The sequence below is a fragment of the Malus domestica genome, chromosome 16, assembly GCF_042453785.1.
Source record: "Malus domestica chromosome 16, GDT2T_hap1".
Taxonomy (NCBI): Eukaryota; Viridiplantae; Streptophyta; class Magnoliopsida; order Rosales; family Rosaceae; genus Malus; species Malus domestica.
The window spans coordinates 21,615,612-21,630,629 of NC_091676.1; the positions used below are offsets into that span (position 1 = coordinate 21,615,612).

Consider the following 15,018-nt stretch of genomic DNA (forward strand, 5'->3'; position numbering starts at 1 on the left):
AATTAATTTTTTACTAAATAAAAATACTTAAAATTTTCTATTTTTTTTTTTTGTAAAAAATCATAATGAAAATTTTAATATGACATTGTTGACCCTAAAAACTACCAAGCCTACGTGGCGCGTAGACCAAGTAACTAATGAACTAACTACGTCCTTCGGTTGTATGCGGGGAGTGCCAACTTGTCGGCCGAGGAGTAAAATTTGTTGATGTTGCGTTGGGTGCGTTGCTGACTTCTGAATCCTGCGACTGCGGCCGAGGAAGGAACACGTCTCGGCCTTCGGGTTCTAGAGCTTTAAGACAAGGCTACTAGTTCTGCAAAGTTCACAAATCGTCGGTGCCGGATTCGGCCACAGTGATTATATTAATAAGAGTATAAGCATGCCGAATTGACACCAGAGTATATGGACACAAATACTCAAAACAAATGTACGTCTTGATTGTGAAGGTAGTTCGGCCGTCAGAATGCTGAACTCTAAAACCTACTTGTGAATAACCAATCATAAACAACTCAGCGTTCAATGTGCCGAGCCCAGTGACTTGCGACACCTCACTTCGCCAAGAAGGCTAATGAGATGACCTCTGTCAATAAGGATTCGAAAATCCTTCTCGACCGAGACTTGGATAGATAACCAGTCGGCCTCGACGCAGTGCTGTTTATCCAAATTGAAGGTGCTTCGTGGTCGCCTGATTATACGGCTCCAGTGCTGCTTATCCAAACTGAAGATGTCGCCAGTTGCCTTCATAGTGCTGTTTATCCAAACTGAAGATGTGTCAGCGGAAAAGGAAAATAAAAATCTCATGGTTGTTGAGAGGTTTCGCGAAAGTGAGGGTTTACACAGGGCAGTTTATGTGTTGAATTTGAGAGAGCTTAATGATGTCCTCCTCCCTTTATTTATAATAGTCAACCTGCTTCCACTCGAATCACAACCATACTCAGACTAGAACTTTTCCCCTGATCTAACCTTATCTCGGCCAGTCCTACTCCTACTAAGACTTTGAACTCAACCCCCTTATCAAACCGCATTTAATCCAAACTTCTACATTTTTATCCTGCCGAAACTCCTTCTCGTATCAGGATTCAACCACCCATGGATTCCTAATAGAACACGATCGGCCTTGGCTATGTGACCCATAAGCCGGATGCCCCCTAGCGACTCCTAAGCACGGCCTCTGGGCCGAGAACAAATCTAAACTAGGCCCAAACAGACATACATAAGCCAATTGTCACACGTCTAAGTGGAAAGCCATTAGAGCTGTTATATATTGAATAGTTTTAAGGGATTTAATCGCTGATACCAATTATTCAATTTGATTTTTCATTTTATAATTTGAATGGTTGACTAGATTGATTATTTTTTTAATGTGTCATATTCACAATTTAATGCATATATAAGTATAGAGAGAAGCACAAAATTAGCATATTTCCTTACGAAATCATAAACTCTATGTTTGTACCATATTTAGGGCCTTCGTATTTAGACCTCGTATAAATACTTGGGGGACTCAAATGTAATTATGTAATAAATGAAATGGCAAATATGTAATAAGTGACTTATTCTATAAAAGGACTTCTCACTCACCTCATTAGGGGGGTCAAGGTTTAGGCCATGGGAAGAGAGAAAACATCTCAGAAATGGCAAACACAGAAAATAGGCTAGAGAGCACACTGCCTCTAGCCTTCTTGTATATTCACCATCCAGAGTGAAACAATATCAACATCAATATGGACGTAGCCCAAACATTGGGGTGAACCACGATACATCTTGTGTTCTTTACTTTCTTGCAGATTCACAGTCGGATTTACGTTATTCCAAGACCCCACCGGTTTTGTGCATCAACATTTGGCACCGTCTGTGGGAAACGACACGAAAAGTATGTCAGTTCTATTTCATTTTTTCATCTCACCCACCGTGAGACCTTATCACCGTCCACTGTGAATCTGCAGAAACCCAGAACCTCCCTCATTGGGCTTTTCCAGAAAACCTCCACAAACACAAAGCCACCAAGTCATCTCTCTCTTGTCCCTCTCTCGTCAACCTCCCATGGTGAGATGCTTGAAAGGCTTCCTTCCAGACCATATATATATATATATATATATATATATATATATATCGGACCCGAGTCATCTGCTCTCCTCGAGTGTGGGGATTGTGCATTTATATTAAAAGGGTTTTGAAGTGCAGTGGAACTTTCTCTTGGGGTACTAAATTTGTCGATTTATCCGGCTACTGTGGGTTTGATATAATCATTATGCCTTTCCAAAGCAAGTTTCGCCTTATTTCGTACTCCCAAGAGTTGGTACATGGTCAACCGCTGTATGCTTCTTCAAACTACCTTCATGTCAAGGCTTTGAATCGTGAACCAGCCAGGCATTCTTTCCATGCTGTCGCTCTAAAGCTTCGTGGGTGTGTGGAGGAAAAGAAAGAAGTTGAAGATGAGAAGGTGGTTAATAACAAGGAACAAACTTCTATACCATCATTTGATTCGTACAGCAGCAAAGTCTCCCTCTACATGGCTTTACCAATCCTAATGGGCAACCTCTGTGCCATCCTCGCACCTAAACCTGCCGAGCGAAATCCCATAAAGTGCCTACCCAACCCGCCAGCGTAACCCTATTCCAGCAACCGCTGGACCCGTGTCCGATCCTTCCGGAAAGAGAAGCTCGACGACGCTCTAATCCAGGAACAAGCTCTTACCACCACAATTTTGTTCCAACAGCACCAGCAGAACGACTCTTTGCCCTTTGATCGCTCCGTCTCCCTCCGCTACCCCAATTCCACCTCCAAGAAGAGCAGCAACACCCTGCCCTGCAGCTCCAACTCCTGCGTTAGGTCCCTCACATACCCCTTCCTCCAGCCCCACCAGCTTGTTAATCAGGATGTTAAACCTACATGCAAAAGCAAGGAATAAAGGGTCTGCAAGAGCACATGGGAAAGAAAAACAGAAAGAAATTGTTTGTGGAGGGGCGGTAATGCTGGTCTTGGTGAGCTGGGGAGCCTTAAGGAATTAAGGGGAGACTTAGTCATAAAGAATTTGAGGCATGTGGTGTCAGAATCAAATGTTGGTACACCTTTCAAGGACAAACAGCATCTCCGTTCGTTGGAATTGCGATGAAAAAAGAAAAGCAGAAAGCAAAGGTAGAAAAAGGGAGGAAAATAATGAAAAAGGAAAAGATGTCTGGAGATGGAGAAAAGCCGAGGAGAAAGTGGAAAGCATGGCACACCCATACCCACTGTCAGGGATGAATATTTTATTAAGTTGTCTTCTGCAAACTGTAGCAATTATTATATAGTTATACTAATGTATAAAGAAGGCAGCATGCCAAAAAAAAAAAACAAACAAAAAAACAAAAAAACAAAAAAGGCAAAATAGTGGGCCCAAAATAGTGGGCTGAAATGTTACGTGGAAGGCGAATGCCCATATGCCAAAAAGAGTCAGGCTCTATGGCTTCAAACTCCAACCTCCATCCCTCCACTTAAGGTTCACCTTCTTTTATCACCAATCAGGTGATCAAAAGTACGTCCAGTACTCCAAAATTATTCGGCAGCCTGCCGCTATTATCACCAACCAGGTGATCAAAAGTGCATCTAGTACTCCAAAATTATTCCGCAGCATGCCGCTATTATCACCAACCAAGTGATCAAAAGTACATCCAGTACTCCAAAATTATTCGACAGTCTACCGCTATTATCACCAACCAGGTGATCAAAAGTACATCCAGTACTTCAAAATTATTCAGCAGTCTGCCGCTATTATCACTAACCAGGTGATCAAAAGTATGTCCAGTACTCCAAAATTATTCGGCTGCCTACCGCTATTATCACTAACCAGGTGATCAAAAGTACGTCCAGTACTCCAAAATTATACATGAGCATCACTCATGTCAATCACACATAAACATTCATGAGCATCACTCATGTCAACATTCATGAACATCACTCATGTCAATCAACATAAACGTTCATGAGCATCACTCATGTCAATCAGCTTTGAAAGCTTCATTTATAGAGCTTCAGCTTCATTTACAGACGTTACAATATCTGGTTGGGGCCACTTAATATTACAGTTTGGCATTTTTTTTTCATTTATAAGTGAGAAGTCCTAGGTTTGAATCTTGCCAAAAACAAATTTGAACTACATTATTGTTAGCCCATTGTGAGGCTAAGTTCAATCCTCCTCCTTAGTGTAGAGAATATTGTATGTTAAAAAAAAAAATCTAAATTCATCCAATGTAGTTTTTTCCTTAAAAAAAAACAATCAACGATTGATATTAGTTCATGACAGTTGGATTATCTCATTGAATACCCTAATTAATTAGTTAGGCAACAATTTTTACGTGTGTTTGAATTATTGTTAGTGATGTTATTATTCTACTTAAATTATACACGTATATTTGTTTTTTTTTTTTTTTTTGTTTCTTTTATTAACATGCACTAGAAGTAGAACATTCAACCATGTCGTTCTACACACTATAACAGTAGAATACTAACTACGTGGCAATGTTTACGATACATGTTTATGAATAAAATTACACAGGAAATATGCATGTTGATTAGCAAATTTTGAATATTTTGCAGGGAATGTCTGTATTAACCCTAGCAGTTTCACTCCCTTCCCTCAAACCACCTCCCTGCAAGATCCCCATGTGGAAAACTGCAATAAGGCCTCCACCCTCCATTTAGCTGTGTTTTATGGGGCCCTCTACACTCTTGCCATTGGAACAGGTGGGACCAAGCCCAACATCTCAACCACTGGAGCAGACCAATTTGACGATTTTGACCCCAAGGAGAAGAACCATAAGCTTTCCTTCTTCAATTGGTGGATGTTTAGCATCTTCTTCGGGACGCTGTTTGCCAACACTGTGCTAGTCTACATTCAGGACAATGTGGGCTGGGCCTTGGGATATGGGCTTCCAACTCTTGGGCTTCTGATATCTATTTTGATTTTCTTAGCTGGCACACCATTTTATAGGCACCAGTTGCCAAGCGCAAGTCCCTTCACAAGGATGGCTAAGGTCCCAGTGGCTGCGTTGAGGAAATGGAGGGTGACTCTCCCTAGTGACCCTAAGGAGCTCGATGAGTTTAACTTGGAGGAGTACGCAAAGAAGGGAAATTTCAGGATTGATTCCACCCCAACCCTAAGGTTTGGGTACATACATTTATGTTAAACAATTACTTATACTATCTAGACTACTATTAGAGACTAAACTACACGGAGGGCTAAACGAGCTCCACAAAGACCCAATATACTTTTTATCTTCTAAACTTTCGTGTGTGAAGATACCTGTTCAACTTAACTCTAGCTTAGCACAAACTTCTAGCCTAACAACACCGCCGAGTCCTCCCACATTGCTGTCATCCTGGTTACGTCCCCAACTACCACATTAATGTGTACACTCATGCAGGTTCCTCAACAAAGCTGCTGTGAAAACAGGCTCAACTAGTCCATGGATGCTATGCTCAGTAACCCAAGTAGAAGAGACCAAGCAAAGGCTAAGAATGATTCCAATCTTGGCAGCCACATTTATACCAAGCACTATGATTGCACAGGTTAATACCCTATTTGTCAAACAAGGCACAACCCTCGATCGATCACTCGGAAGCTTCAAAATCCCCCGTGCAAGTTTAGCCGGATTTGTGACGCTCTCCATGCTTGTAAGCGTCGTGCTCTATGACCGGTTCTTTGTCAGGATCATGCAAAGAGTGACCAAAAACCCTAGAGGAATCACTCTCCTCCAAAGAATGGGAATTGGAATGGTCTTCCACGTTTTCATTATGGTCGTTGCATCTCTAACCGAAAGGTACAGGCTTCATCTTGCAAAGCAACATGGAGTAGTCGAGAGCGGAGGACAAGTTCCCATCACTATATTGGTTTTACTTCCTCAATTTGTGCTTATGGGAACAGCTGATGCTTTTCTGGAGGTTGCGAAGATTGAGTTTTTCTACGACCAAGCACCTGAAAATATGAAGAGCCTTGGGACTTCTTTTGCCATGACCACTTTAGGAATGGGAAACTTTATTAGTAGCTTCCTTCTTTCGACAGTTTCTCACATCACCAAAAAGCATGGCCACAAAGGATGGATTCTGAACAACCTTAATGCTTCTCATCTCGATTACTACTATGCATTTTTCGCGGTACTAAACGTCTTCAACGTTATTTTCTTCTTGTTTATGACTAAGATGTATGTGTACAAGGCTGAAATTTCAGATTCGATAAAAGTGCTCACGGAAGAATTGAGGGAGACGACGTACAAAGCATCCAATGAAGGTGATTCAATAAAAGGTCGAATAACAAGTGAGTTATGAGACAGAAATTGAAGATAAAAGGGTAAAGGGTGACGTTCTTGATTGTTCTCAGCTTTGTGTATGTTTGATTGTATTATAAATCGTCAATGAAATGGGAAAGAGAAAATATAAATGTGTCAAATGCTTGCAAGTATCTAACTACGAATACAGAAGCTGAAATATATATCAATATATATGTGCGAGTGTGTGTGTGTAAAAATTAAATAAAGAGAAGAACAGCTTAAATATCTTAACATATCTTAACAGAAACAGCTCTTGAATTTGTTTAGGTTTTGCAGACAAATAATGGTGTAAGTTGATTTGTTTTGCAAAAAATGAACTTCAGAAACTCCATTTGAGCGCAACAGCTGTGGTACAATACAGCTTGTCCCAATCGGGCATGAGGATTAACAACCAATACCTACAAATAACGATGACAAATTTGTACAATCATCTCTCCATTGCGATCCCCAGCAATATATTTGGTTTGGCATTAAAAGTTCAGTAGACTTGGATACAATGCGCCCCCTCACTTTTGCCTCAAATGTTTCTTTTTTCGTTACAATGCCAGAAGTTAGTACTAGAATGCACCGCAGATACAAACACATTGATTCCGCTTGTACATGAAAAATTAGTCCCATCATCTCCTCTTCGCTAGCTGGAATGTCCTTTTCAAGAATTGGTTTGCTGCTTTGTCATTCCTGTGGCATAACACCCTCAATAATGTGTTTGGATCTGATCTGTTCCACCGTCCTGTTGTCGGAGGCATTGGCAGCCTTTGCCCTGATCCCACAACTCCAATCCCGCTTGATTCGCAAGTCACAATGCTGAAATCCTCCATTAGTTGTTCAGTACATTGCCCCATCAGCTCTATCACCCCTTCTGTTGTCTCTGCCTCATGTTCCACCACATCCTTGGTTATCAACCCTTCTCCGCAAGTGCAAAAAATACGCTTTAAGCTGTCGAAATCTTCCTCAATCATCTCATGGTCAGTTCGATAAAACACCCGGGAGCTTCCTCCAGCAACCAAAACCATGAGGAATGCTTCGAAAGAGGCCCTCATTACTTCCTTGATTGCCAAGGCCTGCGCTTTATCTGTGAGAATTACTCCCAAGAGAGTGAGATTCTGCTTGAGAATTCGTAACGCAGGTCTTATTCTTGCATTGGCTACATCACCAACATAGAGGCTCTCATAGAAGACTGAGTTTGAGTCGAGAAAGATCAAGCGGTAGGCAGCTACTTCTGAGACATGTTGGCAGGCAGATTGGATGCCTGATTGTGCAAGTTCGAAGTAGGAAGAGGCGTTGGTTTGACTCTTGCGGTTATTGGCATGACGACTTCGAGGTGTTGTAGGAATGATTCGAGGTGAGAGGGAGAGGTTTTTGTCAAGAGAATGAAGGTGGGAAAGGAGATAGTGCAGAGTGTTTAGGCGGATGTAGAGGCGTTGTGTTCCTCTACTCGTTGATGGGCGAGGATGGTGACCTTCATTTGTTCCGTTTGGGTGAAAGTCTTCTGCTCCAACGCTACAAGGGCTAGCTTTTTTCCACAGCTTGAGGAACTTCGAGTCTCGATTGCATCGTGTTAGAGGAGGAAGTGTGGGGATATAACTCTGTTTCGAACCTGAGAAAGGAATATACTTTGATCAACACAAAACGTCACCAGAATCTTAAAGTTGTACCGAAATATAACATGGCATAAATTTATTTAGAAAAAAAATTACCGATCCCTAATATGAAATAACGGCTCTTACCACAAGACGCAACAAATGAAGTATACTCCTTGAAGACATGCTCCAACCCATCAGCAAGATCTTGAACTAAATCTTCAGTAATTCCTATCGGAATTTGGAAGAAGTCATCCACGGTTTCCTTGGCCAATTTCATTAGCTCCTCAGCTGATGGCGCATAAGGTTCCGATTTGGACTTTGGATTCCATGTCTGCAACACAAATACCTTGTTCACTTAAGCTCAAATTCAAACATAGATTTTTATCAAATGCAGTTATAAAGAAAGCGTAAAACATACCTCGCTTTCTTTCGCTCGGTGAACACACTCTTTCCCTCTCTTTAATCTCTCATGAATCCATCTTTTCAAGAGGTTCATTATGATGGAATCAATTTCGTACGGAACCATCTCTCTAACAATTGCTTTGCCGCCATCTTCGCACTCAGCAGAGTCCTCAACCACCATTTGGAGCAGAACCTTTTCTAGTTTTCCTGCCCTTTGCAATATCTCAACTGTATCACCTGAAAGCGTGGAGACCCCATTTAGGTATTGCTTCAACACTGCTCCGTAACAGTTGTGAAGTGTCACGGCCGCGACACCAGCTGCAGTTGTGTGCCACCTCTTGAGTATAGGACTGAAGCTTTCCCTCTCTTTCAAGGCCAACTCCTCTGTCTCTTTAGCTAACTGATGCAAGGTTTCAGTCACGGCATCTTCTGCCACTTCAGTTACATTCCCAGCTTCCATAATCTACAGAAAAAATTGAAGATGAGAAGCATATCACAATTACATTTGTACGGTGCAATGGGAAATGCCTATTGTCACATTGGCCTGTTATTTTACCAAATTGTGAAATCGTGTCTAGTCCTGATTTACAGTTTGATAACATAACATGCCGGTTATCTGGTAAAAGAACATTACTCGTATATAATAATAAGTAGCGTGTCAAAGAAGCAAATGGGCTGCAGCATATTAACCTTTGCAAAAGCTTGTTTCATTGAAGATCGAATGTAGTAGTCCACGCGGTCACCGGAGTTGTCCACCACCTTTATTTCACCTTTCCCTCCTCTTCCCCTCTCTGTGATTGTAACATCTTCACCCAAGATCTTGGAGGATGACAAGGCCAAAGGGAGAAGGTTCTCAATTTGGCCAACTGTCCCTCTTTGGAAATAATCATGGTATCGAAGCAATTTCTTCTCCGCCCACCCCTGCATTGAGCTCAACACCGAAGACAAAATCTTGACATACATAACCTCCCTATCCGGCCTCTTGGCATTGTTTGCCACTTCTGCAAGCATAGCATGAGCAGCACACAAAAGGTCGGCCTCAATCTGTGCGGTTTGCACGTATTGCTGAAACAACACCCATGTAAAGCACACATTGTGTATTGGCCTAGTGATCCCCAATGTCGACCATGTCTTCTTCATCAGCTCGAGCATTTCATCGACTTCATCTAATACTAGTGTCTCGTCTCTGATGTCGAAGACTGATTGCAGGAGAGCAACATAGAGGTGGATGTTGAGGGGGTAGCCATCAGCCCAGTGACAAACATCTGTTGGAGTTCCGTTGGAGCTACGCCACGATAAGGAGACTACAGAGTTGCAAAGGGTTCTCATGGTGTCTGAGTTCTTTCCTGTGTCTATGGCTTTGGTGTCAACCGCTCTGATGATCTCTCTGAGACGCAAAGCGAATGTGTTGGACTTGGCTAGTGGGATTGAAGGGTGGAGAAGAAGACCGGCTTCAAGGATCTTGAGCTGCCGCTTTTGCCAGTAATGGTACTCGTGGGAGTCGTTGAATTCGGATGGCTTTAGGTGTCGAAGGAGTTCTAGTGGGAGAATTATGGTCTCTGCTCGCCTACCCATCTGTGATCATATATTAGGGAGGACATGATTAATTACCGACCAAGATCAATGTCAATAAAGTAGTGCTACATGCATGATGCATCATACTTTCCGACATTGTAAAATTGTTTGTACCATATTTACAGATCAGGTCACAAGTCATAAAAGTAATGGTTTATATAATGAGTTTTGAAGAAACTACGACATTTAAAAAAAAAAAAAAAAAAAAAAAAAAAAACTTTGGAATATAACATTCTCATCCATTATTGTTTGTTACAAGTCAAATTAAACAAGATGAGAATGAGAAACCAAACTTTTACTTTGGGATTCAGAACTTCATGTGTGATTTTCATGCTTATTCCCAATTTTCAAATCCACAAAACAAATCCTTACCTTACCTTTTAAAATTGAGTAACCCTATATCTTGTTAATTCATTAGATCGCTTTGTGCTAAATTTTATAATTTACATTCATTAATTAATGAGTCATTTTGGTTGCGGTCCCTAATCAACCTAATTGTTAGACTAAAATCTTGTTTGTTTAAATATTTTGATCGAGGTCCTTAACATCATTTAAGAGATTTAACTCATACATTGTGCATTTAATGTCCCACAAATTATAAAATTTAAACAAATTCAAATAATACTTTCAAAATATAATAAATACTTAAAAATAAATATTAAAGTAATATTGTCCTTCACAAAATTATAGCAAGAAAATAATGTACCCACATAATTATTAACATATTTAAAAAAATAATTACTGATACATTACATAAAATAAAGGAGAAATTAGGTTCTCATCCCTCTTTTTACTACTCCATTGATAAAAATCTTATTCCTTTTCAATTTTTGATCAAGATCCTTGGGTATTAATAACATCATTAATTATTTCAATAATAATTTTTTTTAGTTCTAAATATATTCATTTAATGTTAAAAATGTTACAATTAGTATATTTATATTTATGACTAAGTTTTTTTATCAGATATTTTTATTTTTAGTTTGTACCCATTTTCAATTTGTAATTCTTTTTTAATTTGTACTAATTTTCTTTTTAATTTTAATTTGTACCCATATATTAATTTCTTTTTGTGCCCATATTTTTTAAAGTTTATTTGTATTTGTACCCATATTTTTTTTATCTGTACTTTTTATTTTGCTAAATGTACCCGTGCTAATTATATGCACCCATTCATGTAAAACTTTTAAATCTAAAAATGTACTCATTCTTAAATATATCAATTTGTTATATGTAAAATGTACCTTTTTTTTATATAAAATCTATTCAATTTTTTTCTAATCCATTTTTAAAGTTATATGGGTACATTAATTCTTTTTTCTTTGATTTTAAAATGTATCCATGTCAAGTTTAATCTAAGAAATTTACTACTGTTATTAAGCCTAATATCTTCTTCTTCTTCTCTTTTTGTGATTTTGAAGAATGTACCCATGTTTTGATACAATAATTGTTTTGGATAATTTTGATGAATGTACCCATGTTTATATATACACACACACACAATAGTATATTTATATTTTAATATTTTTAATCCCACAAATTATGGTTTTTTATTTAAAATCTCATTTATATAAACAACTAAAATTTCTAATTTTTAATTTAAAAAATATAGTAACGTACATAGAAATAAATTATCACATTAATTTCAGGGACCTCGATCAAAAATTAAAAACCAACAAGGTTTTAATCAAAGAATATTCATAGCTAAGGACCATATCCAAAGTCTCCCCAAAATAAATATATATAATTAGCATGGGTACATTTAGCACAATAGAAAATGGGTACAAATAAATTTAAAAAATATGGGCACAAATACAAATAAAACTTTAAAAAAGATATGGGCACAAAAAGAAATTAATATATGGGTACAAATTAAAAATGAAAAGAAAATTGGTACAAATTAAAAAAGGAAAACTAATGAAAATGACTTGAAAACTTTGAGTTTTAAAGATAAGGACAAAATAAATGGTAAAGTGAATAGTACAATGATTGACTTTTTAGTGTAAAAATGTGGCTTTTCGTTAAAGTGAACAGTACCATGAGTTTTTCGTTAAAATTCCCAATTAAAAAGGGTTGTAAATTAAAAATGAGTACTGACTAATAAAAATATATGATAAAAAATTTAGCCATACATATAAATATACTAAAATGTAACATTTATAATACTAAATGAATATATTTAGAAATTAAAAAATATTTTATTATTAAAATAATCAATGACGTTTATTAAAACTTATGGACCTTGATAAAAAGTTGAAAAGTAATAAAGTTTTAATTAATGAAGTAGCAAAAATAGGGATAGAAATCTAATTTCTCCATAATTAATTATCATGCATTTAGCACATTTACATGCATGAAGATATCAAAATTGAAATGAATACGTACTTGGCCTACTAGGGTCCTCATGAGCGTCTTCCGCAGCCGATTATCGCTGCCTTCCGTGACCCTCATCTGCTGCCTCATAATCTCGGCGGATGTCATTGGCCGCCTCGGCCTTGAGGGCGGCAAGGTGAACGACATTCCGGGGGAGCCACCACTATTTGATGCGTTCGGCGAGGAGGGACTTGACCATCCACCATTTCCGGCGCCCAACGCCATCCTCCTCGACGGAGACCGCTTCAGCATCTTCAGCCCGAGCGCCCGCTTCACCCTGCTCGTCGGCGTTGTCACCACCCCATTTACCTTCGACCCCGATCCGGACCCGCTCCCCTCCCCACCATTACTATTACTGCTGTTGTTATCGTGGTGGTTGGAGTAGAACACGAGGGCGTTCCGTCCTCCAAAGCCAGGGGAAGAACGACACGCGGTAAAGAAGATCTCGTACGCGGTCTCACGCACGTCATCGCGGTCGATGCCCTCAAGCTTGCCAAAGGGCCAGACGAGGTCGCGGTCACAGTCGTGGTAGTCTGGACGGGGTGCGAGAAGGGAGCTGCAGAGAGACTCGCGGCGAGAGTGGTGGTGGGGGCCCATAGCAGCGAGGGCGGAGGTGGATGAGAGAGAGGGAGATGATGTAGCGGTCGGAAGTCAGATATCCGGCGGGAGAGACAAAGCGGGCATTTCTCTTAAAAGAGAGGAGAACAAGGAGGGTTGAAATAAATTAGGGACAGATGTGATTGGTTATGCTGATGACAGCGGAGCGGGTTTGTGAGCGAGAGAGAGAGAGAGAGAGAGAGGACCCAAATAGAGGATGTGGGTTGGAGGGTTGTCTGTGTGGAGTGTTGGGATATCGATCGATCGATGGCTTTCCCAACGCTGTTGTGCGAAGAAAACGAGAAGCAATGCGACATAGATAGCAAAGTCGATTCCGAACATTTCTGCTGCTTGTGCTTCTTAATTAATTATTATCTTTTAATTTAATTAATTAAATTCTGATTTGTTTTCGTCTTGCCAGAAAATTGTTTTTGCATTAGTAATCACTATCTGTTTTTGTGGAAACATTAACTTTTAACTAATTTTCGTGTCCTTTCTGTTTATGTGTTTTGCGCAGTTCCACTTGGCAAGCGATGATTTTATTGGTCAAGTGTGATGAATATGGAGTTATATGTTAGGGTAGTGTTATCCACACATTTGTCTTTATCTTTTTATCTTCAACACCTCTTCAATTCATTCGATCTGACAATCAGAAATTGAAAGTGTGTGAAAAGTAAAAAGAAGTAAATAGAGCACCACCATCTGTTATTGCATTGATTGAAAGAAAACACTATATGTATTTGCCAAGACAACTACATAATTCAAAATGACTACATTTTGCAAAACTTAATTACGAGATTAAACCCTAATAAATATTAGGAAAGTATCATGCTACAAAACCATGATAAGAAAATACCAAAAATACATAAATATACCAAATTGGATTTTTCCAAATTAACTCCTCGTCAAATTCATGAAGGTAAAGAACATGAGTTTGCTAAGAAGGAAACTAATACTAATTGTTGATATCAATTTCAATGTGAACTTCGATATATATACTGATGTTGATTGAAGGTGAGATGCGATTGACATTCATTCTAAACCAAGCATAAGCGGCCAATTGTTGTCCACCAAACACTACCTTTATGGGTATATTATTAGGGTAGGAAAAAAACTTGAAAAACCCGACCCGAAAAATACCAAACTAATAATACTAAATCATTTAATAACTAAAATTAGGGGTGAGCACGGTTTGGTTCAGCGCAGTTTTGGGGTAAAACCGAAATCGAAACTAAAATGGGTTTGGTTGGGCTTTGCCGAAATGGAACCAAACCATTTAGTTTTGGTTTGTTTTGGTTTCAAACAGTTTTGATTTCAGTTTGGGCCTAACAAGTATTCAACACTCAAACAAACTCAAAAGTTCAAAACCTAATCATTTGCATACTAAATGCTTTATGGCATTAATACAACTCAATTGAAGCAAAGTTCAACATCAAATTGAAAAGTTAAGTTTACCATTTCAAAGTTCAAAAAAAGTTCTATGTTAAAATGCCTTATGGCATTAACAATTCAGCATAAAAGTTTTGGTGTTTCAAGACTAATTTGAAACGTTCAACATTTCCTTTCCCTTTCGTTTTGGATACTTACTCTTCCAAGGTTTAGGAGGCTTTTGAGCTTGTGAACAAACATTAAAAGACCTTGAACCTTGTGTAAGTAAAACCGATCACAATGTTTAATTATGTACTAAGTTACTAACAGAGTACCAATGATAGAAACTCAAATCACTAAGCATCAATAAAAAAAATAAATAAATAAAAAAAAAACCCCAGTTAAGAACAAAACAAAATTCTGTAAAGATGTCCTTTTACTTGATTCAAAATTTCAAATAAACCCTAACCCCTACCCTAAAATAAAATCACAAATCACCTCCAATTATTCACAAATATATTAATAAATTAACAATAGAAGTTCTAAGTTCATAATTCTTACATATTAGCACGCCGGAGGATCGGAGCTGAAAAGAAGCGAAGGAAAATCGACTTTGGTCACGATATGTAGTGAAATAGAGGACAAATAATGGGTCGGTTTTCAAACTGGGAGGATGACGTTAAGGACAAAACGAGCACTAGCATCTGTGTCCGTGTGAATGCCAACTGTTGAAAGTCCAATAGATGGAGTCTCGACGACTCGCATTGGTTTCTATCTCTGATTCTCTAGGAGGCCTGGGCATGTTACGATGT

The 15,018-nt window shown here is 38.8% G+C and overlaps 1 protein-coding gene and 1 pseudogene across 1 annotated transcript; one reads left to right on the plus strand and one right to left on the minus strand.

The window, feature by feature from the left end:
• Positions 1–4,581: 4,581 nt before the first annotated feature.
• On the plus strand, positions 4,582–6,483 carry LOC103440740 (protein NRT1/ PTR FAMILY 5.2-like; annotated as a pseudogene).
• Positions 6,484–6,510: 27 nt separating this feature from the next.
• On the minus strand, positions 6,511–13,055 carry LOC103439074 (protein unc-13 homolog). The gene is made up of 5 exons (XM_008377629.4): positions 12,254–13,055; positions 8,984–9,868; positions 8,310–8,756; positions 8,036–8,222; positions 6,511–7,905 (listed from the first exon to the last, which is right to left on the minus strand). The coding sequence occupies exons 1-5, from the start codon at positions 12,836–12,838 to the stop codon at positions 6,926–6,928; spliced, it is 3,084 nt and encodes a 1,027-aa protein (XP_008375851.3). The 5' UTR covers positions 12,839–13,055; the 3' UTR covers positions 6,511–6,925.
• Between the last annotated feature and the right edge of the window lie 1,963 nt (positions 13,056–15,018).